This window comes from Bos indicus x Bos taurus, chromosome 9 (genome assembly GCF_003369695.1).
Source record: "Bos indicus x Bos taurus breed Angus x Brahman F1 hybrid chromosome 9, Bos_hybrid_MaternalHap_v2.0, whole genome shotgun sequence".
Taxonomy (NCBI): Eukaryota; Metazoa; Chordata; class Mammalia; order Artiodactyla; family Bovidae; genus Bos; species Bos indicus x Bos taurus.
Window position 1 is genome coordinate 70,797,242 of NC_040084.1, and position 26,434 is coordinate 70,823,675.

Sequence of the window (26,434 nt, forward strand, 5' to 3'; positions counted from 1 at the left end):
TTTAGAAAGTGATTCATATCTTGTAAAATAATTCACTTACAAATGCATTAACAGTTAACTTAAATCATTAAATTATTTAAGTTAAAAAAATGTATTCCTTTGCACTATCTGGTACTTCATGTCTGAGAAGTGCTGGTCTTCAAGAAGCTGTTATATGATGCTTGTTCAAGTGCTACATTTTATAGGACCCTTTTCCTAATTTATCAGAGCAATGATAATGCCCCAAACACTCTATCCCCTCAGGAAAGGAGCCAAATGATTCCAATACCCAAAACACTTAAGATTGTATCCCCAAAGTGGAAGGTGTAGAAAGAAAGGAAATTTTAAATCATGATTGTGTTTATGCTAAAAATAATTTTATGCCCTACTAATTTTCTGATGACATTTGACCTTCTCATGAAATAGAAATGGGAATAGTCTCCTTAAAAACTTGCTCAAGATTTGAAAGCCATATTGTTTATTTTTACTAATTATGGTGACTCAATTTTCATTTTGTAAGGACCACTGGTTGTTGATTCCCGTTTGTCACTAGAAGTCTTTCAGAGAAGTTGTTAAGCTCTTACAGTTCTAGTTTGGGTGAAGAGATTAAATACAGAATTATATTAAAATCTAGACTGTTTCAGGTTTAGTTTTAATAATCCTGATTTGGAAAACTGAACGTGGAGAATCCAAAACGTTTCCTCATAGAAATACATGAAGGAAGAGTAAGTACATCTTAAAAGCAGTTCATGCAAAGGTTTTTATTTTGGAGAGGGAGGAATTTTGTTGTTTCTAAATGGGAACTGTTGGGGATATATTAAAGAAAATAATATTAAAAATGTATTTTGGGAATGTGAATATTCCTATATTATACTACGAATTTTACCATTGACAAATTCTCCTCTTAGAGCTCTAGAACAGAACTCAACTTAGACTTGAAAAAAATTTTTTCTGATGAGTGGCTTCTGGTCATTTTACAAAATCAGCTTTCTAAATCTGAGGTGTAGTTTATATTTGAAATTTTCACACTTTTAAAGTGAACAGGTTGTGGAATTATGGTAACTGTCTCCACCCATGTAACCACCCCTGCAATCAAGGTAGAGAATAGACTGTTTCCAACACCTCAGTTCAGTGTCTGTGCAATATTCATCCATTTATTTGGTATATAAGGAATGCATTCCCAGTTATTTGCTAAGGAGTGATCTATTGTAGGAACATACCACAATTGTTTTATTCGTATATATTTTGATATTCATTTGGACTCTTGTTCACATTAGGGCTGTTATTAGGTGTTGCTAAGAACACTCATATATAATTGTCTGCATAGACATGTGTTTTATTTCTTTTGGGTAAATTGCTGGCCCTAATGGAAAATATATGTTTAACTGTACAAGAAAATACAAACTATCTTCTAAAGTAACTGTAGCATTTTATACTCCCACCAGCAATTTATGAGTGTTCTAAATGCTTCAAGTCTTCTTCAACATTTGCTATTTACATGTTTTTAAATTTAACCATTCTAGATGGTGTATAGTCACATCTCATGCTTTTAATCTAATGAATGGTGGTATTGAAAAGCTGTTCATGTTATTATTGACCATTAATGTATCCACTTTTGGTGACATGTCCATTAAAAATTTTGCCCATTTTTTACTTGAGTTCTAAAGTTTCTTATTATTGAGTTTACTGGGTACCAGTTCCTTTGGCATATATCTTCTGAATATTTGACTGAATATTTGACTTTAGTTTCCTGAATAGTTTCCTGAGAATGTCTTTTAAAGAATAAAAGGTTTTATTTTTAATGAAGTCCAACTTACTATTTTTCTAATGGCTAGTGTTTTGTTTTTTTTTCCCTTGCCTAAGAAAATTATCTAATGCAGTCACAACTATTTTCTTCTATGCTTCTTCTAGAATTTTTATAACTTTACTGCTAGTGTTTTATGACTCACATAATATTAATTTTAAATATGTTATGAGGAGGGGTCTGAGGTTTATTAGGAGAATGAGTAGTACTATAAGGATATTTAGTAATTCCAGCAGCGTTTCTTGAAATCACTATCTTTCTCCAGTGATCCATGTTCATTCATATCAAAAATCAATCAATCATATGTGTGTGGATTTATTTCTAGATTCTCTTCTATTCTGTTGATCTCTATTTCTATATTTAGGTCAATACCCTTTTGTCTTGACTGAAACTTTACCTTAAGTCTTAAAGCCAAGTTGTGTAAACCTTTTACTTTTTTGTCTTTTCCAAAATTGTTTTGGCCATCTAATGTCTTTATTTTTTATAAAAAAACCACCTTGTCAAAAAAGAAAAAAACAAAACAAAACCCAGCAGTGTTCATTGTTATAAAATTGAGTCTTTAAAACAATTATGAAGAGGGGCACTGGAATATTTGATCGGGACAGTAAATTTTCTCATTTCCCCATTTAATTACATCATGTATGGTTTTCTAACTCATTGGAAAAGATCCTGATGCTGGAAAAGATTGAGGGCAGGAGAAGAGGGGGTGATAGAGGATGATATGGTTGGATGGAATCACTGACTCCATGGATCATAGGTTTGAGCAAACTCCAGAAGATGGTGAAGGACAGGGAAGCCTGGTGTTCTGAGTCCATGGGGTTGCAAAGAGTTGGATGTGACTTAGTGACTGAACAACAACAACCACAATGATTTATGAATTTAGATGCTTTGAAAATAGCTGCAAAGCCTCTAAATTTTAAATTGCTATAGTTTCCTAACATTGAAGGATTGTACATCTTAATAATATTGAGCCTACCTAGCCAAATGCATATTTTGTCTTTCCATGGTTAAGAAGCTAAAAGAGGGAAAAAACCAAACTAAAAGTATTATTTTAGCAAAATTAAAAAAAAAAACACGAAAGAAACAATAGAGAAACAAAATATAACGAGAAACAAGTATCAAGAGAATAGAATCAGGTCAAATACGGAAAAACATCAGAGGTCAAATATGGAAAGATAATCACTGTTGCAGAAATAGCACCACCTGTTCATGGCTATTTCCACATTTACAGAAATCCCAAAATTATATAAGTCCAGCCCTGAGTCCGAAATGGCTGATGTATATGACTCAGGGAGCTCTTCAGTTCCCTGACTTGACTCAAGGACCACAAAATCTTTTTCTAAGATACAAGCCTCTGCAAATGAGAACAAAGTTAACTGAGTTCAGAAAAAAAGACAGGGAATACAAGACGTTCATGGGACAGGAAATAAGAAACTTTTGAAAATGAAGGAAGAAAAATACCAATACAGTATACTAATGCATATATGTGGAATTTAGAAAGATGGTAATGACAACCCTGTATGCAAGACAGCAAAAGAGACACAGATGTATAGAACAGTCTTTTGGACTCTGTGGGAGAGGGAGGGGGGGATGATTTGGGAGAATGGCATTAAAACATTTATAATATCATATAAGAAACAAATCGCCAGTCCAGGTTCGATGCAGGATACAGGAAGCTTGGGGCTGGTGCCCTGGGATGACCCAGAGGGATGGTATGGGGAGGGAGGTGGGAGGGGAGTTCAGGATGGGGAACACGTGTACACCTGTGGTGGATGTATGTTGATGTATGGCAAAACCAATACAATATTGTGAAGTAAAAAATAAATAAATAAATTAATTAATTAATTAAAAAAAAAAAGAAAGTGAGGGAAAGATCAGCCTGAAAGAGAGGCCCAGAAAAGGAAAATCATTAGCAACAAAGCAAGGAAGCATGCAGATTTGAGGAAACTAGAAAATATCAACTTGTGTCAAACATTTTTATTGAATATATTTCTGTCAAATGATTTAAAATGTTCACTCATCAAAAAAGTAAGAGCATGAAGGTGATGCTGCAGAAACTGAGGTATTGTTTCTCCTCCCCAGCTGAATGGAACAATTTTATGCAATGTATTGCATGCCACAGTTACTGAGACATTCCAAATAAATCATTAAATTCCTAGGTTTGAAAATTAGCTCTCTTTAGAAAATAAGTTTATGGTTGATGAGCTGTCTGTTAACACTTGGCCTGTTATGATAACTTTTATTGCTTTCCTAAAACAAGAGTAAAATAAAGTATAAATCAAAGGATTTAGAGCAGAATTATAATAACCAAACCAGCAAAATAGCTCATAAACATATGAAGGTGTTATAAACCCCCCCCAAAAAAAATCAATAAATGAATCAATCATATACGGTAACCATGAGATCAAAAATGCTATCACCAAAAATGCTATACTTGGAGTTTTAGCAGCTTTTCTCTCTCTCTTAGTCACTCTGGTTTTGTATATGCCTGATAATCCTTCTACTTTGCTAGGAATATGTTCAATCTTTATAGCCTGTTGTCTAGCCACAAGAAATATATTACTACACAGAATTATTATAACCAAAGTAGATATAAAAATAATAGTCTATCAAAATCCAAAATTGATTTATAACAAGCTGACAACTTCCAGTGCAGCTGAGGGCACTTACTAATTCCTTTATCCCATTCTTGTGAACACCTGTGAAGAACACAGCTCTGCTGTACCCAGTGGGCAGGATCCAGGAGATGCTGACACATTCCCCTGACACAGACACCGTGAACTTGGTGGGATAGACCAGGGGGTCAGTAACGGCAACGTACCTGTCAATGGAGATGAAGCACAAGTGGAAGAGAGAAGAGTAACAAAATGCCACATCACAGGAACTGTGAAGGGCACAAAATCTGGCTCCAAAGTACTAACAGCTCTCCACAGACCTGACCATGCTGAAGGGCATCACAGTCACTCCCACTAGAAAGTCTGCATAGGCCAGAGAGGTGATGAGAAAACTGGTTGGTGAGTGAAGCTGCTTGAAATGAAGGATGGCAGTCATCACCAGGAGGTTTTCAAACATGGCCAGGACAGCCCAAAGCCAAACAACAAGTAGAGAATCACCCGGGATGCAGGTGAGTAGGGGGTTTTCGGAGAAGGCAATGGCAACCCACTCCAGTACTCTCGCCTGGCAAATCCCATGGACAGAGGAGCCCGGTAGGCTGCAGTCCATGGGGTCACAAAGAGTCAGACACGACTGAACGACTTCACTCACTTTTCACTTTCATGATTGGAGAAGGAAATGGCAACCCACTCCAGTATTTTTGCCTGGAGAATCCCAGGGACAGAAGACCCTGTTGGGCTGCCATCTATGGGGTCGTACAGAGTCGGACATGACTGACACAACTTAGCAGCAGAAGCAGCAGCAGGAGGTTTTCACACAGGATCCGTTCAGGTGCTTGTAGCAGGGCTGCACAGCTGCAGGGGTGGATGAACTGCTATTCATGATGGTGCTGTTAATAGCATGTAAACACCTGGAGATGTTCTGCCCTTTTCAATCACATAAAATAGAGCAGTTTTCTATCTTCTGAAGAGAGAGGAGTCTCTTAACTAAATACCCATGTTACAGCTATCAGGTATTATCATAATGCCCTGTCATATATCTGTTTTAATTTTAAGCTCAGAACATATATAATAATAATATATGCAAGTTAAGTTCTCAATAAATACTACTATTAATAATTACTATTTTATTTTTATTCTTTAGAATATAGTTGAAAACAACTTTCCATATCCAATAAGAATTTAAGCAAATCTGTGGCAAATTTGCTTTTGCCACAATAAATGTCTTGCCTTGTAATTTATGAAAAAATTTTTTACCTGGACTGGATATTGGATTTATTCCTCATTGTCAAAGTTAGTGAGATACATGTGATTTGTTATTTATTAGTTACCTTTACTACCCCCACCCCCTCAAGAATGTCTGAGGAGTTAATGACAAAAACCCCCAGGAAATACCTAAGTTCAGTTCAGTTCAGTCACTCAGTCGAGTCTGACTCTTTGCGACCCCATGAATCGCAGCACACCAGGCCTCCCTGTCCATCACCAACTCCCAGAGTTCACTCAAACTCATGTCCATCGAGTCGGTGATGCCATCCAGCCATCTCATCTTCTGTCGTCCCCTTCTCCTCCTGCCCTCAATCCCTCCCAGCATCAGCATCTTTTCCAATGAGTCAACTCTTCACATGAAGTGGTCATAGTATTGGAGTTTCAGCTTCAACATCAGTCCTTCCAAAGAACATCCAGGGCTGATCTCCTTCAGAATGGACTGGTTGGATATCCTTGCACTCCAAGGGACTCTCAAGAGTCTTCTCTAACACCACAGTTCAAAAGCATCAATTTTTCAGCGCTCAGCTTTCTTCACAGTCCAACTCTCACATCCATACGTGACCACTGGAAAAACCATAGCCTTGACTAGATGGACCTTTGTTGATAAGTAATGTCTCTGCTTTTTAGTATGGTATCTAGGTTGGTTATAACTTTCCTTCCAAGGAGTAAGTGTCTTTTAATTTCATGGCTGCAATCACCATCTGCAGTGATTTTGGAGCCCCCCAAAATAAAGTCTGACACTGTTTCCAATGTTTCCCTATCTATTTGCCATGAAGTGATGGGACCAGATGCCATGATCTTAGTTTTCTGAATATTGAGCTTTAAGCCAACTTTTTCACTCTCCTCTTTCACTTTCATCAAGAGGCTTCTTAGTTCCTCTTCACTTTCTGCCATATGGGTGGTGTCATCTGCATATCTGAGGTTATTGATATTTCTCCTGGCAATCTTGATTCCAGCTTGTGCTTCTTCCAGCCCAGCGTTTCTCATGATGTATTCTGCATAGAAGTTAAATAAGCAGAGTGACAACATACAGCCTTCATGTACTCCTTTTCCTATTTGGAACCAGTCTGTTGTTCCATGTCCAGATCTAACTATTGCTTCCTGACCTGCATATAGGTTTCTCAAGAGGCAGATCAGGTGGTCTGGTATTCCCATCTCTTTCAGAATTTTCCACAGTTTATTGTGATCCACATGGTCAAAGGCTTTGGTGTAGTCAATAAAGCACCCAAAGCCCATATCAAAATATCTACAGTGGAGTCCCTGTAGTGCAAGGTGTGAACAGAGAGAAGAAACTTATATTTAATAATCTCCAGTTATAAGGCATTGTGTGATGTAGAATGACCTCACACCAGGGATCACATGAAAAATGAAAATGAGAGGATATCTCACTCATATACAAAGATGCAAGTATTCTAAACAGATGTTTGTAAACCAAATGTATCAATATATAAAAAGATGATACATTTGATTCAATCAATGCCAAAAGTGGAAATTGTGTTAACATTCAGTTCAGTTCAGTTCAGTTCAGTCACTCAGTCATGTCTGACTCTTTGAGACCCCATGAATCGCAGCATGCCAGGCTTCCCTGTCCATCACCAACTCCCAGAGTCCACCCAAACTCATGTCCTTTAAGTTGGTGATGCCATCCAGCCATCTCATCTTCTGTCATCCCCTTCTCCTCCTGCCCCCAATCCCTCCCAGCATCAGGGTCTTTTGCAGTGAGTCAACTCTTCGCATGAGGTGGCCAAAGTATTGGAGTCAGCTTCAGCATCAGTCCTTCCAAAGAACACCCAGGACTGATCTCCTTTAGAATGGACTGGTTGGATCTCCTTGCTGTCCAAGGGACTCTCAAGAGTCTTCTCCAACACCACAGTTCAAAAGCTACCGGGCTCCAGCCCTGGTTGGATCCAGGGATTCCTTCGGGAGGACAGCATTGGCGATTAAAAGGATAGACAAAAGGAGAAAGATCAGAGGTTCAATATAACTGGTTTATGTGGAAAGCCAATAAAACCTGTAACACCAGGTTTGCACTAACCGTGGAGGCTGCAGGTACCCTCTTGAATAGCGGAAGGTGCCCCACTTAGGCACCTTCTCTAGTGGGTCTTAGAAGCCTGGGCAAATAAGTAGTCTCAGAGGGCCCCCGTGCTCCAATTATTTGTCCTGAAGGAAGAACAGAGAAGAAAAGATGAGAAAAGGAAGCAAGAAAGAATGACACAGGGAGACCAAGCTTTGAGCAAGGCCCATAGCTTTCTTTTCTTTTTCTTTTTTTTTTTGCTTTAATTATATATTTTTTTTATTTTTATTTTTTAATTTTATTTTATTTTTAAACTTTACATAATTGTATTAGTTTTGCCAAATATCAAAATGAATCTGCCACAGGTATACATGTGTTCCCCATCCTGAACCCTCCTCCCTCCTCCCTCCCTGTACCATCCCTCTGGGTTGTCCCAGTGCACTAGCCCCAAGCATCCAGTATCGTGCATCGAACCTGGACTGGGAATGACACGGGGAGACGGAGCTTTGAGCAAGGCCTGTAGCTTTATTTTCAAAGGGAGCTTATATACCTTAAGTTGTGCATAGAGGATAATAGGAGGTGTAAAATCATGCAAAGTCAGCAGTATTTTATCCTTATCGAGACCAGGCTTTCTTTTCTGCAAACTTACTGAATACTCTTACCGTATACAAATGGTTTAGGTGATTTACATCATCTTCTGGCCAGAAGGCCTGTTAACATCTTATGACTCTGATAAAGTTTTGTCAACCATGAGACTTATTTTCTCTAAGAGTAATTATTTTAAAGTTTGGCGCCATCCTCTGACGGTGTTAGATAAAGTTGCATTCCTATAGGGCAGAGGTGCAGTGGGTTTACAACAAGGAAAGAATTTATTACCTTAAGGGTCTAAAGTTGTTAGCACCAAGGCCACTACTTATTTTTTCTATATACCAACTATATTAATTAATATATTCCCAAGGACATAATACAGGGGATGTGGAAACTTGGCAGCAAGCATTGGCTCAACAATGAAATCTTCTACTAGTTTTATTCTAACAATTTCTAACTCTCTGAGAGGCTCTATACTATTTGAATATCTTAAGCTTCCCATGCCTCTCGAGGTTGGGAGGCTGTAAACAATCGTATGCGTAGCTGTAGGAGTCCAGGTAAACCTGTCAGGCAAGTGAGAGAGCCATCTGAGGGGTTTGCATTGAAACACTCCTAATATGCCCAGGAGGCTAATTAACTAGAGCTCTAAGTTGATTTCCTTCAGAGAAAGTTGATCAGGGATAGCGCCCCCCCCGCCTCCCCCCGCCCCCCCCCCCCCCCCCCCCCCCGTTAATGTCAGAGGAGTTGGTGAAAGTCGTAAAGTAGTAAAACAGACAGATTGTGGTTTGGGGGTAGATGCTCAGGCAGATCCAGGGGGTCCCTCGAGTCCTGACTCGCCTTTGCATGTCAGGCCTCTCCACATGACCTTTGTCATGGGTGGGAACTCCCGTGGTGGCTCCCGGCAAAAAGCATCAATTCTTCTGCGCTCAGCCTTCCTCACAGTCCAACTCTCACATCCATACATGACCACTGGAAAAACCATAGCCTTGACTAGACGGACCTCTGTTGACAAAGTAATGTCTCTGCTTTTGAATATGCTATCTAGTTTGGTCATAACTTTCCTTCCAAGGAGAAAGCGTCTTTTAATTTCATGGCTGCAGTCACCATCTGCAGTGATTTTGGAGCCCCCAAACATAAAGTCTGACACTGTTTCCACTGTTTCTCCATCTAATCAATTAATATAATTCACCATATTATCAAGTTAGAATTTTGTGATTATTTTATTAAATGCAACAATAGCACTCATTTTCCCCCCACTCTTTTTCTCGCATAATTGCATCAGCATTCCAGGATGCTAAGCAGATGACCTGGTTTCCATGTGAGCACATTGGGATGTCTTTGTATATTCTATCTGGTGAGAGATGGACATTTCTCATAATGGGAAAAAAAAATGTTCACATTACCCTAAGCTTGAATCCACTTGAGATCTGTGAATCTGGTGACCCTCTCTCTATGTGCTTCAGACCATCCATGTGTGGCTCATGATGTAGTATGCTGCTTTGGCTTTTTTAGATTTCAGAGCTAAGGTACCATAATCAGTTTTCCCTCTATCTGTGGGAAAATGTTCCACTTTTAAAGAAATTATAGGCTTATCAGGGGGTCTAGTTCTCCTATTGAAACCCCTTCCTTTTTAGTGTCTTCAGCCAGGACTCCAAGATTTTAGTTATGTCAGAGTACTCGGTCAGTTTTCTGTTTTTTTAATCTTCCTTCTTCCATCTCTCCTTCTCTCTTAGTCTCTTGATAATTACCCTGTGCATGTCCAGAAATGTGGAAATATTCTGAAGTTCTTTTTCAAATTCTCTCATCACTGTCACTTGTAATTTCTGAACTGAATATAACTTCAGAAAGCCTACTGTACATCTATCTTCACACCAGTTTTGTTGGAATTTGAGTCACAGCCCTTGGCTTACAACTTTTAATCAGTAGGCATACAGATGTGTGCATCCTAAAACATGATAGATATTCCAGACACACCCACAAGTATCTTCTGTGATTCACAGAGAATAGATTAAGGTGAGCAAGACATGTTACTTTAATGCAGCCATCATTATAATGGTAGCAAGCAGCAAACAGTATATATAAGTGGTTTTGTTTACATGTATTAAGTTATAATATGGTTATGTGCAAAAAAAATGAAGTCAGAAGTATTATTATCCTTATTTTAAAAATGAAAAAACTGATAAACTGAGAAGCTAATAACTTGCCTAAGATTACACTTCTAGTAAATGATGACCTTGGGCATTTGTATCTAAGCCATTTAGCTCCAGATTCTATGTTCTGAGCCTCCATGCTCTGAGCTTCTACTCCTATCCCCTCATTACCCCAGCAGGATGCCTCAGGGCCTTAGCACAGACTCTCATCTGCCTGCATCACTCTTTCCTCGGATTTTCACAGGTTCTTTCTCATTCTTCAGGCCTCAGCTTTAAAATGACTTCCTCAGAAAAATCACTGTCTCAGCTAATTGGTACTGTCTCAGTTGGTACTGCTATTTTATTGTTTTATTTACCTGTTTTCTCATGTTCTTAAGTGTATGTATCAGAATTTGAACCCAATCAGTCCATCCAAAAGGAAATCAGTCCTGAATATTCATTAGAAGGACTGATGCTGAAGCTGAAACTCCAATACTTTGGCAACCTGATGTGAAGAACTGACTCATTTGAAAAGACCCTGATGTTGGGAAAGATTGAAGGCAGGAGGAGAAGGGGATGACAGAGGATAAGATGGTTGCATGGCATCACCGACTCTACGGACATAAGTTTGAGTAAGCTCTGGGAGTTGGTGATGGACAGGAAAAATTGGCGTGCTGCAGTCCATGGGGTCGCAAATAGGCAGACATGACTGAGTGACTGAACTGAACTGAACACCACATTAACCCATATTTTAATTATCAGAACATGTATGGCCAAGCCTAACATCAGTGGACCTGGAACATTTGCTACTTCCCAGGGATTAGGGAACAGGGGAGACTGCAGTCAGAAAGAAGCATGAAATAGAGGCGGAAGTAGAGAAGACAAAGTCTCAGTGCCATCCTGTGATAGGTGCCAAGGGCCAAGACTGAGGATGATGTGTTCCTTGTCTTTGATTCTCAAATCCTTTCCCTACAATTCCAAATTTCCAGCCGTCAGAGTTGCAGAGGAAATCCATGCAAACTGTAAAGGTCTGTGGGGGAAGGACCAGCTGCTTTCACACACTTTGTAGGCCACTGTTTGTGTGACCTTTTGGTTCCCAATGCCTTCTGCAGAACTAACTTTACAGAACAGAGCTATTCAGAAGCAATACAAAGAATCTGACTGCAATGAGGGAGACCTGGGTTCGATCCCTGGGTTGGGAAGATTCCCTTTAGGAGGGCCCAGCAACCCACTCCAGTATTTTTGCCTGAAGAATTCCATAGATAGAAGAGCCTGGCAGGCTACAGTCCATGAGGTTGCAAATAAACGTGATTGAAGTGACTGAGCACATATACATTCATGTGTTTTCTATATTCTGAGATGCTACCTGCTGGGATGAGCTATAACCTGATTTGACTAAATTGTAAGAAAACAATGTAATTAAATTGAGAGATATTTAGAGGAAAAATAATGGTCAGGTTCATACAAAAGCAGAATCATTTCCTGCTGTGTGGATGTGATTGACTTGTAGAGTTCCACTTTGTGAAGCTGCTAAGTATTCTTACTTTCAGGACAGACAGCACCATACCTAATGGATTGGGAATGGGTATCGATGTATTCTAGGAAGGGAAGAGGAAAATGTGTTTTTAAAAATAATGACTGACATACTTTGCAAATTATATTTATTGTTACATCTAAGACACAGTATTCCAAGCTCCTTAAAGTTTCAAAACTGTAGTACTAAGATAATTTGAATTTGTAATTCATTTGTAATTTATCTCATAATGCTTGAGTTAAATGCAAAAGAAAGAATAATTACTTTCAAAGAAGTATTAAGTGTTAAAAAATACATTGAGTATAGCAGTGTGTACATGAACACTGCTATAGTTTAAATGGATAACCAACAAAAACCTATTGTATAGCACATGGAACTCTGTTCAATGTTATTTGCCAGCCTGGATGGGAAGGGGATTTCAGGGAGAATGGATACATGTATATGTATGGCTGAGTCTCTTCACTGTTCACCTTAAACTATCACAACATTGTTAATACAATGTTGTTAATACATTATTATTAATATTGTTAATACAATAATTGGCTATACCCCAATACAAAATGTTTTTGCTGTTAAAAAATAAAAGTAAAAACATTAAAAATATATTGGAAAATATTTTTACAACAAATGTATTTTTTAATTATGAAAGAGTGGGATCGGTAAGAGTTATCCTTCCATCAAAAATTAAAAGAAAGAAATCCACTTTAGCTAACTTCATTGCCAAAATATGACTTTTGCTTCTTTATTTATTGATTGCTATGTCTATGTCTGTATCTGCATCTATAATATCATCTATATATCTGTACACTAGACACTTAAAATTAATTTACAAATAGTTTTCCAAGTAATTATTAATCTGAAAAAGTCACTAAGAAATATGGAATTAGACTGACTAGAGACCTTTAGGGAAATATTTAGGAAGAAAACAGAAACAATATGAACATAAAAGACACATCCTTCCTAATAATAGCTCCTGTAAAGAATGATTCAATTCTGAGCAAGCATGTGGCATAAATAACTTATTTTTCTGTAGAAAATACACATACCAGTGTCTCTGGAAAAATGGGTCTAACTTGTATGACTTTTTAAAAGGAGAAAATATTAAAATGGTGAGATGTGGAGCATCATCACTTTACAAATATACCAGACATTTTCATTTTTCAATTATTAAAGAAAAAAGAAGAAAACATTCCTTCAAGAATATAATACATTTACTCATTGAGCATTGGAACAGACATTGAAACAAACCTGGCTTATCATCAACCTGTTTAGCAACTCGGTTCCAAGGAGACAGCATTTTTAAAGGGACCATTTTTAAAAAGAGACAGTCTGAACATTTGACCATGATTATGAAAAGTGATGCAAAATTAGTATGCAAACAATCTTTCCCAAAGTTCAGTTATACAAAGCTCAATTATTTGAACTTAAGGACATCTTAGAGAGCAAAGAGTACAAACCCTTGATTTTTTCTGATGGAGAAATTCATGAGGGGAGGGGTAAGATATTGTCAAAATAGCCTGACCTGGCGCTGCCAGGTTGCAGGATCAGGACAGGAGCTCAGAAAACTGCCCTCTGTATTTCTTTCCCTTCACTTCTGCATCTTAGTTGTCTCCAAGGAAGTAATAAATGAGGAGATTAATATTTGCACAGAGTTTTGAAATATCCAATAAACATTTAGAGGATGGCACTCTCTCCTTTCCATATATTCTATAGAAACATCGAAGGAGAAGAATGCTGTATCTCTTCCCAGAATAAGAAGTTTGTCTTTTTCCCCACTGCTCAAACCATGCTGCCCTGGAAGCCTGCCCACACTCCCAACACCACACAGCTCACCTTCACCATTCCATTCGTGCTTTTTGCAAAACCCTTTCCCTAGATGGTTAGATAGCATCACTGATTCAATGGACATGAGTTTGAGCAAACTCTGAGAGATAGTAGAGGACAGGGAAGCCTGGGGTGCTGCAGTTCATGGGGTCACAAAGAGTCAGACATGACTTAGTGGCTGAAAAACAACAAGCCTGCATTCGGTCAATCTTGGTACAAATCAATTGTGGGAGTCCGTGGCAAGAAGATCTCCCAACTCAGGAGAAGTTTCAGCGCCTTCCTGAACCACCGGTAGGAAAAGACATAGATGATGGGGTTGCAGGCTGAGTTGAAGTAAGCAAGCCAGATAAACGTGTCGAAGACCAGCGGTGGTGTGATGAAGTTAAGGAGGCTGTCGATCATCGTATCGACAGTGAAGGGAAGCCAGCACAAAAGGTACACACCCACGGCAATGCCCAGGGTCTTGGCAGCTTTTCTTTCACGTTTGGCAGCTCCAGCCAGGCTTTTGCTTAAGTTGTTGATCTGCTGAGCCTGCCTGGTTGCAACCACAAAGATCTTCACATATAAGCTTATCATGATGAAGCACGGGAAAAAGAACACAGGGAAGTTTAGCCAGCCCCAAAACTTATTGAACAGCAACTGGCAACTGCCCACACAAGGCATCTCTTCCAGCCACAGGTGGAGCCCTCTCTCTGCCATGTCTGTGTAGAGCAAGAAGGCGGTGTAAGCTGCTGGCAGCCCCCAGCCTGCCAGGATATACCTGAGGGCCACCCTGACCGTGAACTTAGAGGGATAGAGTAGGGGCTCACAGATAGCACAGTGGCGGTCAATAGAAATGAAACAGAGATGGAAGATGGAGATGAGGCAGAAGAGGGTGTCCAGGTAGGTATGCAGGCGGCAGAGAGAGTCTCCAAAGAACCAGCAGCTCTCCACGGAGCGGATGGTACTGAGGGGCAGCACCAGCAGACCCAGAAACATGTCAGCCAGGGCCAGGGAAAGCAGCAAGAAGTTGGTGGGAGTGTGAAGTGCTTTAAAGTAGGACACAGCAAACACCACAAACAAATTTCCTAGGACTGTAATCAGCACACCTGCTGCACAGGACAGGTAGATGGCCAGCTGGATGCCCAGGGGATGGATTGTCCTGGGGCAAGACCCATTCACCTGGTAGCAGAAAGTCTCGGGGCGTTCTTCAGCATCTTGGTTGAGGACCACACTCATTTATGGTTTCTCCTCCTCTTCTCTTTCTGGGAAGAGTTGCCTGTCCCCAACAACAGCAACAACAACAAAATTTATCTGATAAACGACTAAAAAGTGAGATCTACAGGAAGAACCAAAGGAAGATTTGAATCAACTATGCCTTGAAAATTAAATACAGCATGGGACTCAAGGTCCCAGAAGAGTTACTTCTGTTAGCCCTGGTTTGTCTGACTAAGCACTTTTAAAACTACCAGAGACAATATCCTTAAGTAAAGAGAAGAAGGATGTAAGTACATATTTCCTCAAATAAAAAGCTAATTATTTCACAGTAGGGAGTATAAAATTATTGAGAGGTGTCTCTTCCATTTTGAAAATGTACCTGCTGTCAAATGTAAAGTGAGATTAAAATGATGAGGGAGAATTGGATGAAAATAGTCAAAAAGATACAAACTTTCAGTTATAAGATGAATAAGTACCTGGGATATAAAATACAACATGATAAATGTAATTAACACTGCTGTATGTTATACATGGAAATTCTTAGGAGAGCAAATCCTAAGAGTTCTCCTCACAAGGAGAAATTTTAAATTATACAGTACTTCAACTTATACAGCGCTGTAGGTCAATTATTTCTAAATAAAACTGGGGAAAAAATAAAATTATTTTTGAGTCTGAACCAGGGAAGAATTAATTCTTGCTAATAAATCATTAGTTGGGAAGATGTAACTTCTGGCTCCTCCTTCTAAGAATTAAATAAACTGTCAATAAAATCAACTGAGCAAGCTGTTTTTAATTTATTTATTTATATTGAGGTATAATGACATATGGGACTTGCCTGGTTGCTCAGTCAGTAAAGAATCTCCTGCACTGCAGGAGACCCAGGTTTGATCCCCCTGGGTCAGGAAGATCCCTTGGAAAAGGAAATGACAAACTACTCCAGTGTCTTTGCCTGAAAATCCCATGGACAGAGGAGCCTGGTGGGCTGCAGTCCATGGGGTCACAAAGAGTCGGGCATGATTGAGCGACTAACACACACATAATGACATGTAATCTTAACTTAGTTTCAAGAACAACATAATGTTTTGATATTTCTATATATTTATATTATGAAATGATTTGCACACTAAGTTTAGTTAGCATTCAACATTGCACATAGTTACAGAATTTTTCTTATGATGAAAACTTTTAAGATCTACTCTCTTAGCAACTTTCAAATATGCAGTACAGTAATATTAACTTCAGTCATCATCCCTATGACTTAATTATTTTATAAATGGATGTTTGAATGTTTTGACACCCTTCACCCATTCACTCAATCCCAGTCTCTGGCAACTTCCAATCTGTTCTCTGTATCTATGAGCTTGTTTTTTTAAATTCTACATATAAGTGAGATCACACAGTATTTATTTTTCTGTCTGATTTATTTCACTTAGCATAATGTCCTCAAGGTCCATCAATGTGGTCTCAGATTGCAAGACTGAATTTTTTATTACTAAAATATATTCCATTTATTATTTATTTTTTAATTGGAGGGTAATGGCTTTACAATTTTGCATTGGTTTCTGCTGTACAACACCGCAAATCAGTCATAACTATAACTCCCTCCCTCTTGAAGCTCCCTTATACCTCCCACCTTCCTGCCCCTCTAGGTCATCACAGAGCACCAGGCTGGGCTCCCTGTGGTATACAGCAACCTCCCACTGGTTATGATAGTGGATACATGTCAATGATACTTTCTCAGTTTGTTCCATCCTCACCATCCCCTGCTACATCCGCAAGTCTGTTCTCGACATCTGTGTCTCCATCCCTTCCCTGCAAAGAGTAAGCTTGCTGAATTACGTGGCAACTCTCCTCAGGAAAAGAATTCAGCATACAAATAATTAAATGAATAGAATTGCCCTATTTTAGCTCTGCGTGCTACACAAGTTCTAAAGATAACACAATGTTTACACATCCTGGGGGAACTGTCACAAATAAAAAAGCATTTTCCTATCTAGTCTAGTCACTGGTCTGTGAAATTCTAAACAAAGTCTAATAAAATTGTACTCTGAGCTGTTAAGCTACTTACAGAAGAGTCAGAATCACTTCATGGAAAGGAGGTCTTCTTTTAGCAGGTGACATAAGGTACATAGCACTCACTTCCTTTAGCAAAGATGGCAGATGTACAAGCAGGTAATGATTTTATACTCCAAATAGAAGCTGCTCCTCTACTTCGGCATGCGAAACAAATTAGTACTGAAGGAGTACCCAGGGACCTAGTTTGCACAGTTCACAAGTCTCAGTAGTTTAAGGCTCCTTCTCAATATAGGATCATTTATCCTGCTAATTAATTAGAGATGAAATTTAAAGACACTGGATTTACATTTTATTTTGCTTAGTTTTACTTTAAGTGTGTTCCGTATATCCCTTCTGCTTTAAGATTATGTATTTTTCTCCCAGCATGAGAAGTAATTGAGAATAATTGATCATAAGCCCTTCGGTTTGTGACTCCTACATTGGATTCATCATGGATTCTTTTTAAGCTCTCCATTTTGTGCTGGTTAAAGAAATCACAGAAGGTGAAACAGTTCACCTGGACATAGCAAAGTTAGATTCCCGTTCTGCCACTTTCTAGGTCATCACTGATCCTCTTCCTCCCTTTGTTTCCCCATTGATAAGACTATCTACGATTAGACTCATATGTCTGTATATCACAGAGATAATATCGAGGAAAATGTTCAATCATACTCTGCTATTTCTGTTTCTTGGTACCAAATATCCAGAGGATGGAATGTCTCTTTGCAGCCTTGGAGAAATCATTCCACAGTGCAAATTAAACTGATGTCACAAAAATGATAGAATTCAGTGGATTATATCTAGCAGCAGGGCCTGTAGGACAAGGTGGGAAGTCCAAAAAGAAAGAAAGGAATTTGGCATGTACCTCCCCCTTCTCTGCAAAGTCAGTGTTGACTGTCAGAAACTTGCATTGTGTGTGGTTTTAAGGTGACGGACTAAGATGTAAAAGACAAGCACAAGAAAATGCACAATCCATTTGTCTTGCGAATTGGAGGTTCAACTATTAATATCATATGAATACGCTCACCTCTAAAACAATGCATATTAGAAAAAAATAAGCTTTTCCTAGTCAATACAGATTTTGGGACAAGTATTTCCATGAAGTAGATCCTACAATTTCTCCTGAACCGAGACCACAAAACAGACTGTTCAGAAATACCAGCTCCTAGTTTTACATCTTTTCTTTCATCTCCTTCTTCTAAACAAGCCACATCTGGTATCCCAAAGGCCATTCAAGAGTCCACATGGATTATTTTGACTAGTGTGTAAAGAGAGACAGGAGCAGCTAACACAGCTTATATGTAACCACTTCCTAGCTCAGCAATAATCCTGGAAAGGTGGTATTATACATAATACTTATACTGAATTGTCTCTAATTTGCATCCTTTCATTCCTATGTATATTAAAACCAAAGCATAATATGATGGGGAGGAAACAGTTAAAATCTAGTATTGGAAATTTCAATCTATTTCAATGCCTCCCCCTCACCTAATGGGTGAAATTCAGCCTTTAATAGGCACAGAAGGTGCTCCCAGTTCACTCCCAACATCTCTGCAGTTTCGTCTCCCTACGTCACGTGGCCAAACTTGTTCTATTCTTACACAAATATCTGGCTGCTCTTTTCTTTCCCTTGTTTTAGTCCTTGTGATGAATTATGCTCTGCCAGCCTGAGAAATATGTTTCCCAGAATCTCTTTATGTATATGATTCCAAGTTAGAGGAACTTTGGGGAGATTTGGAAAGCAGAAATGAAGCTGCAGTCATTATTCTTCTGGTTTTTCCTGGAAGACACAGAGGATGAGATGTTTGGATGGCATCACCAGCTCAATGGACATGAGTCTGTTCAAACTCCGGGAGCTGGTGAAGGACAGGGCAGCCTGGTGTGCTGCAGTCCATGGGGTCACAAAGAGTCGGACATGACTTAGTGACTAAACAACGACAGTGGTGGACAGAGGTAACAGGTTCCAGCTCAGCCTCACTCCTGTCTGCTGGCACTGCTGACCAATGGTAGCCTCAGGTATCCCACCAAATTCCTGGAAGGATGCACCGAGGCAGCAGTCAGCCAGAGACAACAGCTAACCATTGACTTCTCTATAAGCTCAAACTTTGCAGTCCTGTGTCAGTGATTGGTGGAAAAGGAAATAGCAATCCACTCCAGCATTCTTGCCTGGAGAATCTCATGGACAGAGGAGCCTGGTGGGCTGCTGTCCATGGGGTTGCACAGAGTCGGACACGACTGAAGCAACTTAGCATGCATTCATGCATTGGAGAAGGAAATGGTAGCCCAGTCCAGTATTCTTGCCTGGAGAATCCCAGGGACAGAGGAGCCTGGTGGGCTGCCATCTATGGGGTCGCACAGAATTGGACATGACTGAAGCAACTTAGCAGCAGCAGCAGCAGCAGTCAGTGATTGGAAGTGAGTTCTTTAATGAGCCTGATGATAACAATCCTTTGGCCTAAAACTCAGGCTGCTGCTCCTGCTGCTAAGTCACTTCAGTCATGTCCAACTTTTTGTGACCCTATGGAATGTAGCCCAGAAGGCCCCTCTATCCATGAGATTCTCCAGGCAAGAATGCTGGAGTGGGTTGCCATTTCCTTTTCCAAAATGCAGGCAGTCTTCTCTAAATCCCAAACCTGGCTAAATTTTCCTCTTCCATACTTCCTCCGCTTCCTGCAGTATAATTGAGTGGTGACGGATCATAAGCTTCTTAAGGCCAGGATTTGTTTTATTCATCTCAGAACCACAAGCATTCAGAGCAGTGCTTGGCACATAGTAGATGGCCAATAAATATTTAATGAACTGAGTGGTTTTTAATAAAGAGAGCAAAGTGTCCATGCAGTTACCATGCTCTTGAGAAAATGACTACTCTGTTCATCCTAGATAATACCTAGATAGAAGATCTATTTTGGATTAGGAATAAGGATGGGATGATTCACTTTTTATATGAACTGGCCTGAGAAAAGCATGTGAAGCTGTTTTGTGAAACAACTGAACTAACATTCATGGGACACCCTTTCAAAATTACAAAAGTCCTCCATTGAGGTAAGAAATGATTGTGACTACGGTAGAAGCTTCTACCTGCTCCTTCATTTCTTCTCTATTTAGCTTGGCTCCTAGTGGGCAAAAAAAAAAAAAAGCTAGGTGGTCTACAAAAAGGACCACCCCATGGCCTCAGACCCCAGTTTCTTGATGTTCAGTAACACATTTTATGTGATCTTAAGGAGAAAAGAAGTATGTGCTGAATGAATGGTTGCCCTTCCTATTCAGCCCCTTAGAATCAGCAACCCAAACATCTCTGCTAAATTCTCAAAGAGGAAAAGAGGCTTATCATGGGAAGCGGATTATAAAGTGCTCCTGTTATCATATAGTGGTCTATTGCCCATCAGGCCCTGGAAGGAGGTCTAACTTGGCCTGAAGTCTGAGTAACTATTCCTGTTCTTTTGATTTTCCAAAAGAAGTGCCTTACCCTCCAAATACTGCCTTCAGGATTATGGGTGGAGAAAATCTCCTCCTGAAGGACTACATTACTGCTCTTAGAAGAGAATAAACTAATTCTCTATTAAGCATCTTAATGTCTAGTTTTGATTTCATATATTGTACTGTGATAACAGTAATTTGCTGAAACATCTCAGTACTTAAATATGTTATATTCAAATTACTGAATTACAAGTACTAACTTTGGGAAGCTATGAATGTTCAATAGAACACATAGATCAAGAGGGTATTGGGGATCTCCAACTGAATAGAGATGTTGTTAAAGGTGTTTTAAAATAATGAGTAGTTTCCTCAGTAGATACACTGAAGCAAGGGTAGATTCAAAAAAAGAGTAAAAAGTTTCACAAAAGCCTTAGGATTTACCTATATGAATATTGGAAACTTTAGGATTAGCTGTACTGCATAGACGTGTGATGTCATTTTACCAGGTCAGAGAATGGGGGGGAGGGGATTGGTTAACCAAATATTCTGATATCACTGTAAGAATTGCTACAATCAAATACACATGTATTTGTAGCAAATACATACATGCTTAAGGTAACAAGTTTTCTCTTTGCAATTTGCCAGTGACTTTTGGTTATTGTTATGAAAAACAACCTTACTTTCTGCAAAAAAAAAAAAAAAAAAAACACCTAAGGTTGGTGAATATGTTGCTCAAACTACATATGAACAGATTCTAAGTTTGTGACTATATTCCATTTAGGCTAGAAGAATGAGCCTATTAATGATTTACATTAAAAAAAAATCTCAGTCTGCTGTGGCTGATTCAAGTTGATGTATGGTAGAAACCAACACAATATAGTAAAGCAATTATCCTTCAATTAAAAATAAATAAATCTGAAAACCTCAATCTGTTAATACATAGAATAGTGAACAATATTTCTGTACAACCACACCTTTCTATAGAGCACTTGTACTACTGAGGCATTAGGAAAGGAGAGACTTAATGTCTATCCTCAGGAAGTTCACTGTATGAACATGAAAATTGTAGTCTGAATGTTGCAAGTGTTTCTGAGCTGGTCAGTCATTTTCCACCGTGTGCCTCTTCTGGCCTTGTCCTCAAGTTTCCCAGCACAACATTGTACACATATGACCAAAGCCCATTAGAGCATGTTTTAAATTCAGTTCAATTCCTTCTTTACAAGTGGACATTTTCCCCATCTTCCTTGCCAGGAGAAGGAGCCACCACTGTCCAATATCCTTTATCATTGTTTCTTTCTGTGAATTTGAGGAACTCCCTCCCATTTTCCTCAAAGTTTCTGTTTTGGTTATCCAATGAATGCATCCAAAGATATTTATTGGAAAGGAACTATACCAATCACTGTGGGATACAAAGATGAATAATATAAAGAGTCTTACACACAAGAAGCTCATAATCTACATGAACAACCAACACATATATGCATACTTAACTCCAGTACTGGTGGCTCAGATGGTAAAGAATCCACCTCTGGTGCAAGAGACCCAGGTTTGATCCCTGGGTCAAGAAGACCCCCAAGAGAAGGAAAAGGCTACCCTCTCCAGTACTCTTGCCTGGAAAACCCCGTGGACAGAGATGCATGGCAAGATATAGTCCATGGGGTCACAAAGAGTTGGACGTGACTGAATGAATTAAAAAGTAGAGACTTTGCCAACAAAGATCCATCTTGTCAAGGCTATGCTTTTTCCAGTAGTCATGTAAGGATATGAGAGTTGGACTATACAGAAAGCTGAGTGCCAAAGAATTGATGCTTTTGAACTGTGGTGTTGGAGAAGACTCTTGAGAGTCCCTTGGACTGTAAGGAGATCCAACTATTCCATCCTAAAGGAGATCAGTCCTGAGTGTTCATTGGAAGGACTGACGTCGAAGCTCCAATATTTTGGCCACCTGACGCGAAGAGCTGACTCATTTGAAAAGACCCTGATGCTGGAAAAGATTGAAGGCAAAAGAAGAAGGGGATGACAGAGGATGAGATGGTTGGATGGCATCACCGACTCAATGGAAATGAGTTTGGGTAAACTCCAGGAGTTGGTGATGGACAGAGAGGCCTGGTGTGCTGCAGTCCATGGGGCTGCAAAGAGTTAGACATGACTGAGTGACTTAACTGAACTGAACTGAATTGAATGACTAAGCATGCAACTCCAGTACAAAGCAGGAGCCAGAAGAGACAGTATTGGGGCAGGGAACATAGAAGGAAGATGTCAGCTACATTGAATTTAAAATCTTATTGGGGCACCCAAAAAGATCCTCCTCCGGTAGTAAGAAATAAGAAACTCAAATTTGAGGGAAATGATAAGACTGAAAATAAATATGTTAGAGAGAAATTCATGGAGAGATAGTAATTGAAGCTGTGAGGCTAAATAAGGTTAGAGCAGAATTTCTCAACCATGGCACTGTTGAAATTTGGGGCCAGATAATCCTTTGTTGTCAGGGAGGCTGTTTCATGCATTGTATGATTTTTGTCAGTATCCTTTACCTCTACCCTTAAAATGTCAGTAGAACTCCCTCACTGGCTATAACAACCCAAAATGTCTCTAGACTTTGCCAAATGCACTCAAGGGGAAGAATTGTCCCAGGCTAAGGACCACTGGGTGAGAGAGACAGAGTAATAGTGTGAAGGGTGAAAAGATCACAAAGGACACAACCTGATGAAATAAGTTTCTAGGGTAGGAGAAGGAGGAGAAAAGCAAAACATGGAGAAAAGACAATCATTGAGGTACATGATTAACCAAAAATATATAACCAAATATATTAAATATTAACAGTAAATATTATTGGCAGTAAATATTAACCAAAACACTGGGGGAGGGAAAGAACTTCAGTTTTGTGAATGAAGCTTAATCTTGGTGAATAAAATGTGCACACATAGCCAAAGAGATGTCCACAGCACTTGTATTTATACATGTAGGCCACGTGACTATATAGATCAAAAACATATGTTAGAGAAAGAATACATTCCTAAAATCCTTCTTTATCCATTCTGCTCATTTAATGAGACAGTCCAGTTTTATCAAACTATTGCAAAAGCCACTTGAAATCTTTTTTAAGAGATTAAATCAGAATCAGTAAAACTGGAAGCAACTGCAGCTGCTTCCTTCTCCTTTTCCATGTCCTCACATGCTCTGTACTTCAGCCTCACAGTGTTCTCAAGCTCTCCCCACTCTCCCAAAATGTAATAATCTCAAGAAAGACTTAGATAAACTCTACATGGCTATTAAAAGTGTGAAGTCCAACTGTCTCCTCTTTTGATGTTTACAGGATAAAAAGAAGATCCCCATCTGACATGCCAAAGGAGTGAAAATCTAAATCTCTAATTTTGTAAATTCGGGAGTCAACAAGTCTTGGGAGAGAGTGTCTTTTTACTGGAGGTCTCCCAGAACCCCAGAAATTGACCACTTTGGGAACTCTGGTATAACCAGAAGGCTAGATCTTTGCTTCTACCTAAGTGTCTATTACATCAGCTGGTGGCTCAGATGGTAAAGAATCCACTTGCAATGCAGGGTTTGATTCCTGGGTCAGGAAGATCTCCTAGAGAAGGGAATGGCAACCCACTCCAGTAACCTTGCCTGGAGAATTCCATGGACAGAGGAGCCTGGCAGGCTATAATCTATGGTGTCACAGAGTCTGACACAACTGAGTGACTAATACATGGGTGTCTATTACACCAAATGGAAGAATATCCTTGTCTAGTCAATCCACTCCCTTACCTCTAGGGAGAAAGAACATCCAGTTTCCTTAGTAGGAAAGAATTGTAGAAAATGGAGAGCATTACCTAAGCACATGCAGGAAATATGCTTAGGTTGGAAGAGTCAGGGTGGAAGATCATTCCTGAGACAATTGTCCTCAACGCCTTGCGAAACCAAGGATAAAACATACCATATATAATGGGATTGAAAGCAGAATTAAAATAGCCCAACCAGAGAAAGACGTTGTACAAATCTTCAGGCGTTGTAAAATTAATGAAAGGGTCTGTGATTGTCAAGACAAAAAAGGGCAGCCAACACAACACAAATACTCCCATGACAATGCTCAAAGTCTTGGTGGCCTTGCTTTCTGTTTTGGTTGATGCCTTCATTTTGCTTTCCGACCCAATGTGTTTCATCATAGAACCTGTGCCAATTTGCTTAGCATGCTTCCTGGCTACTGTGAAAATATGTATGTAAATTCCCACCATTACCGTCCCAGGGAGAAAGAAGGCTATAAAGGAGGCCAGCACCCCCCAGAGCTTGTTAAATATCAGCACACATAAACCTGTACAGTCAGTGGCTGCAACAAAGTCTTCTGCACCAATTATGTTTAATTCTGAGAATACCAGGCCAAAAGCAAAAAAGATGGGAATAGACCAACTGATGAGTAGAAAGACTCCTACGAGAGAGATGGTAATTTTGGTGACATAATGCAAAGGGTCACAAACAGCATAGTAGCGGTCCACTGAGATGAAGCAGAGGTGAAAAATGGAGGTGGTACAGAGCATGATGTCACAGCAGCTGTGGACTTTGCAAAAGAGATCACCAAAGTACCAGCAGGACTCAATGGACCGGATCATACTGAAGGGCATGACCACACAGCTCAGCAAGAAGTCAGTGGTGGCCATGGAGAGGATCAGGAAGTTGGTGGGGGAGTGGAGCTGCTTGAAGTGGGCAATGGAAATGATCACAACCAGGTTGCCCAGCATGGTCATTACTATGGCACCGATCATGACAACATACAAGGCACAGGCACTCAGCCCAGACCTCGTGTTTCTAGGGCATGAATTGTTCACCAGAGCAAAGCAGAATTGTACTTCTGAAGGGTTCCAAAGGTCCAGTGAATTCATTGTCTTTGTCTTGTGGGTACTATGAGTCTTTTGCAGAAATACTGTTCCTCTCTTTCCTGTGAAAGAAAGAGGAAAAACAATAAAAATAGTGCATCTTTTCAGAGAGGTCCAACTAACTGCACTTTCAATCCTGGGATAAGCTCCCTACTGACCGTGAGTGCTGCTTCCAACTTTAATGTGCATATGAATCAGTTAGAGATCTTTTCAAAACACAGATTCTAGTTCTGGGGTGGGGACTAAGAATCTGCTTTTCTCACCAGCTCTTGGGAAATGCCAGTGCTATTAGTCTAAGGACCATTCCTTGATTAGAAAGGGACTAAATACAACTAAATGAATATTGTCACCCAACACCTAAATAACCCAGTTAAAACCACCTAAGTAATCCAGGTAAATGCATGTTCTGATTGTACCAATATGTTATCCTTATTCAGGATTCTGAAGACATGGGCAGATCAAGAATTTTTCCCTGTCCCACTTTTATTAATCAATTTGATTTACTGGATAATTCCCCTCAAGAATTACCAGGACCTCGGGAAGTATTCTTTAATGCTGAGTTTAAACAATAATTGTGATCTAAAGATTATGCATCTTCTTCTTCTTTTTTTAAAATTTCTCTTGTGAATATTTGCAAATGTTTTGGATCCTGCCATTTAATACATACTCTTCAATTAAGAAAATATTGTTCTCTTCAAATGTGGTCAATATAGATTTTAGAGTTTAGAACAATATACGTAACTAAAAATACTCTAAAGCCTACAAGATTATACAGAAATTGCCTCCAAAGAGGGGTGGGAAATATCTCAAATGATAGATTGTGAAATTCTCTGGGTTGTCTCCTTCCATTTGGCAGCCACATTCATTTATAAACTCACATTCAAGTTGACGTCATCTCGTCCACAGACTTTAAGTCTCACATTGGTAACAAATTTGACATATAGGGTGCTCATTGGTTTTACTTTATGTAATTTACACTATTGTACTTAAAATGTGAAAATAATGGGACTGACTCATCTGGAGTATGACAAGGGTTTGACTTGTTTTTCCAGAGCTAGGACTGGATGTGTAACTCTGATGACCAATGACAAGCATTCATAAGATCTAAGGTCAGGTTGGAGAATGGAGTTTAGCCTGAGAATAGATT

General features: G+C 39.4%; 2 protein-coding genes and 1 pseudogene across 2 annotated transcripts; all 3 read right to left on the bottom strand.

Moving 5' to 3' along the window:
- Positions 1-3,951: 3,951 nt before the first annotated feature.
- On the bottom strand, positions 3,952-5,278 carry LOC113898737 (annotated as a pseudogene).
- Positions 5,279-13,954: 8,676 nt separating this feature from the next.
- Positions 13,955-14,968, bottom strand: TAAR5 (trace amine associated receptor 5). The gene has a single exon (XM_027552186.1). The coding sequence runs from the start codon at positions 14,966-14,968 to the stop codon at positions 13,955-13,957; it is 1,014 nt and encodes a 337-aa protein (XP_027407987.1).
- A 9,281-nt stretch (positions 14,969-24,249) lies between these two features.
- Positions 24,250-25,293, bottom strand: LOC113898826 (trace amine-associated receptor 4). The gene has a single exon (XM_027552175.1). The coding sequence runs from the start codon at positions 25,291-25,293 to the stop codon at positions 24,250-24,252; it is 1,044 nt and encodes a 347-aa protein (XP_027407976.1).
- Positions 25,294-26,434: the final 1,141 nt, after the last annotated feature.

Coding starts and splice junctions, on each gene's coding strand:
- TAAR5 (XM_027552186.1), bottom strand. CDS start 14,968: ATGAGTGTGGTCCTCAACCAAGATGCTGAAGAACGCCCCGAGACTTTC.
- LOC113898826 (XM_027552175.1), bottom strand. CDS start 25,293: ATGAATTCACTGGACCTTTGGAACCCTTCAGAAGTACAATTCTGCTTT.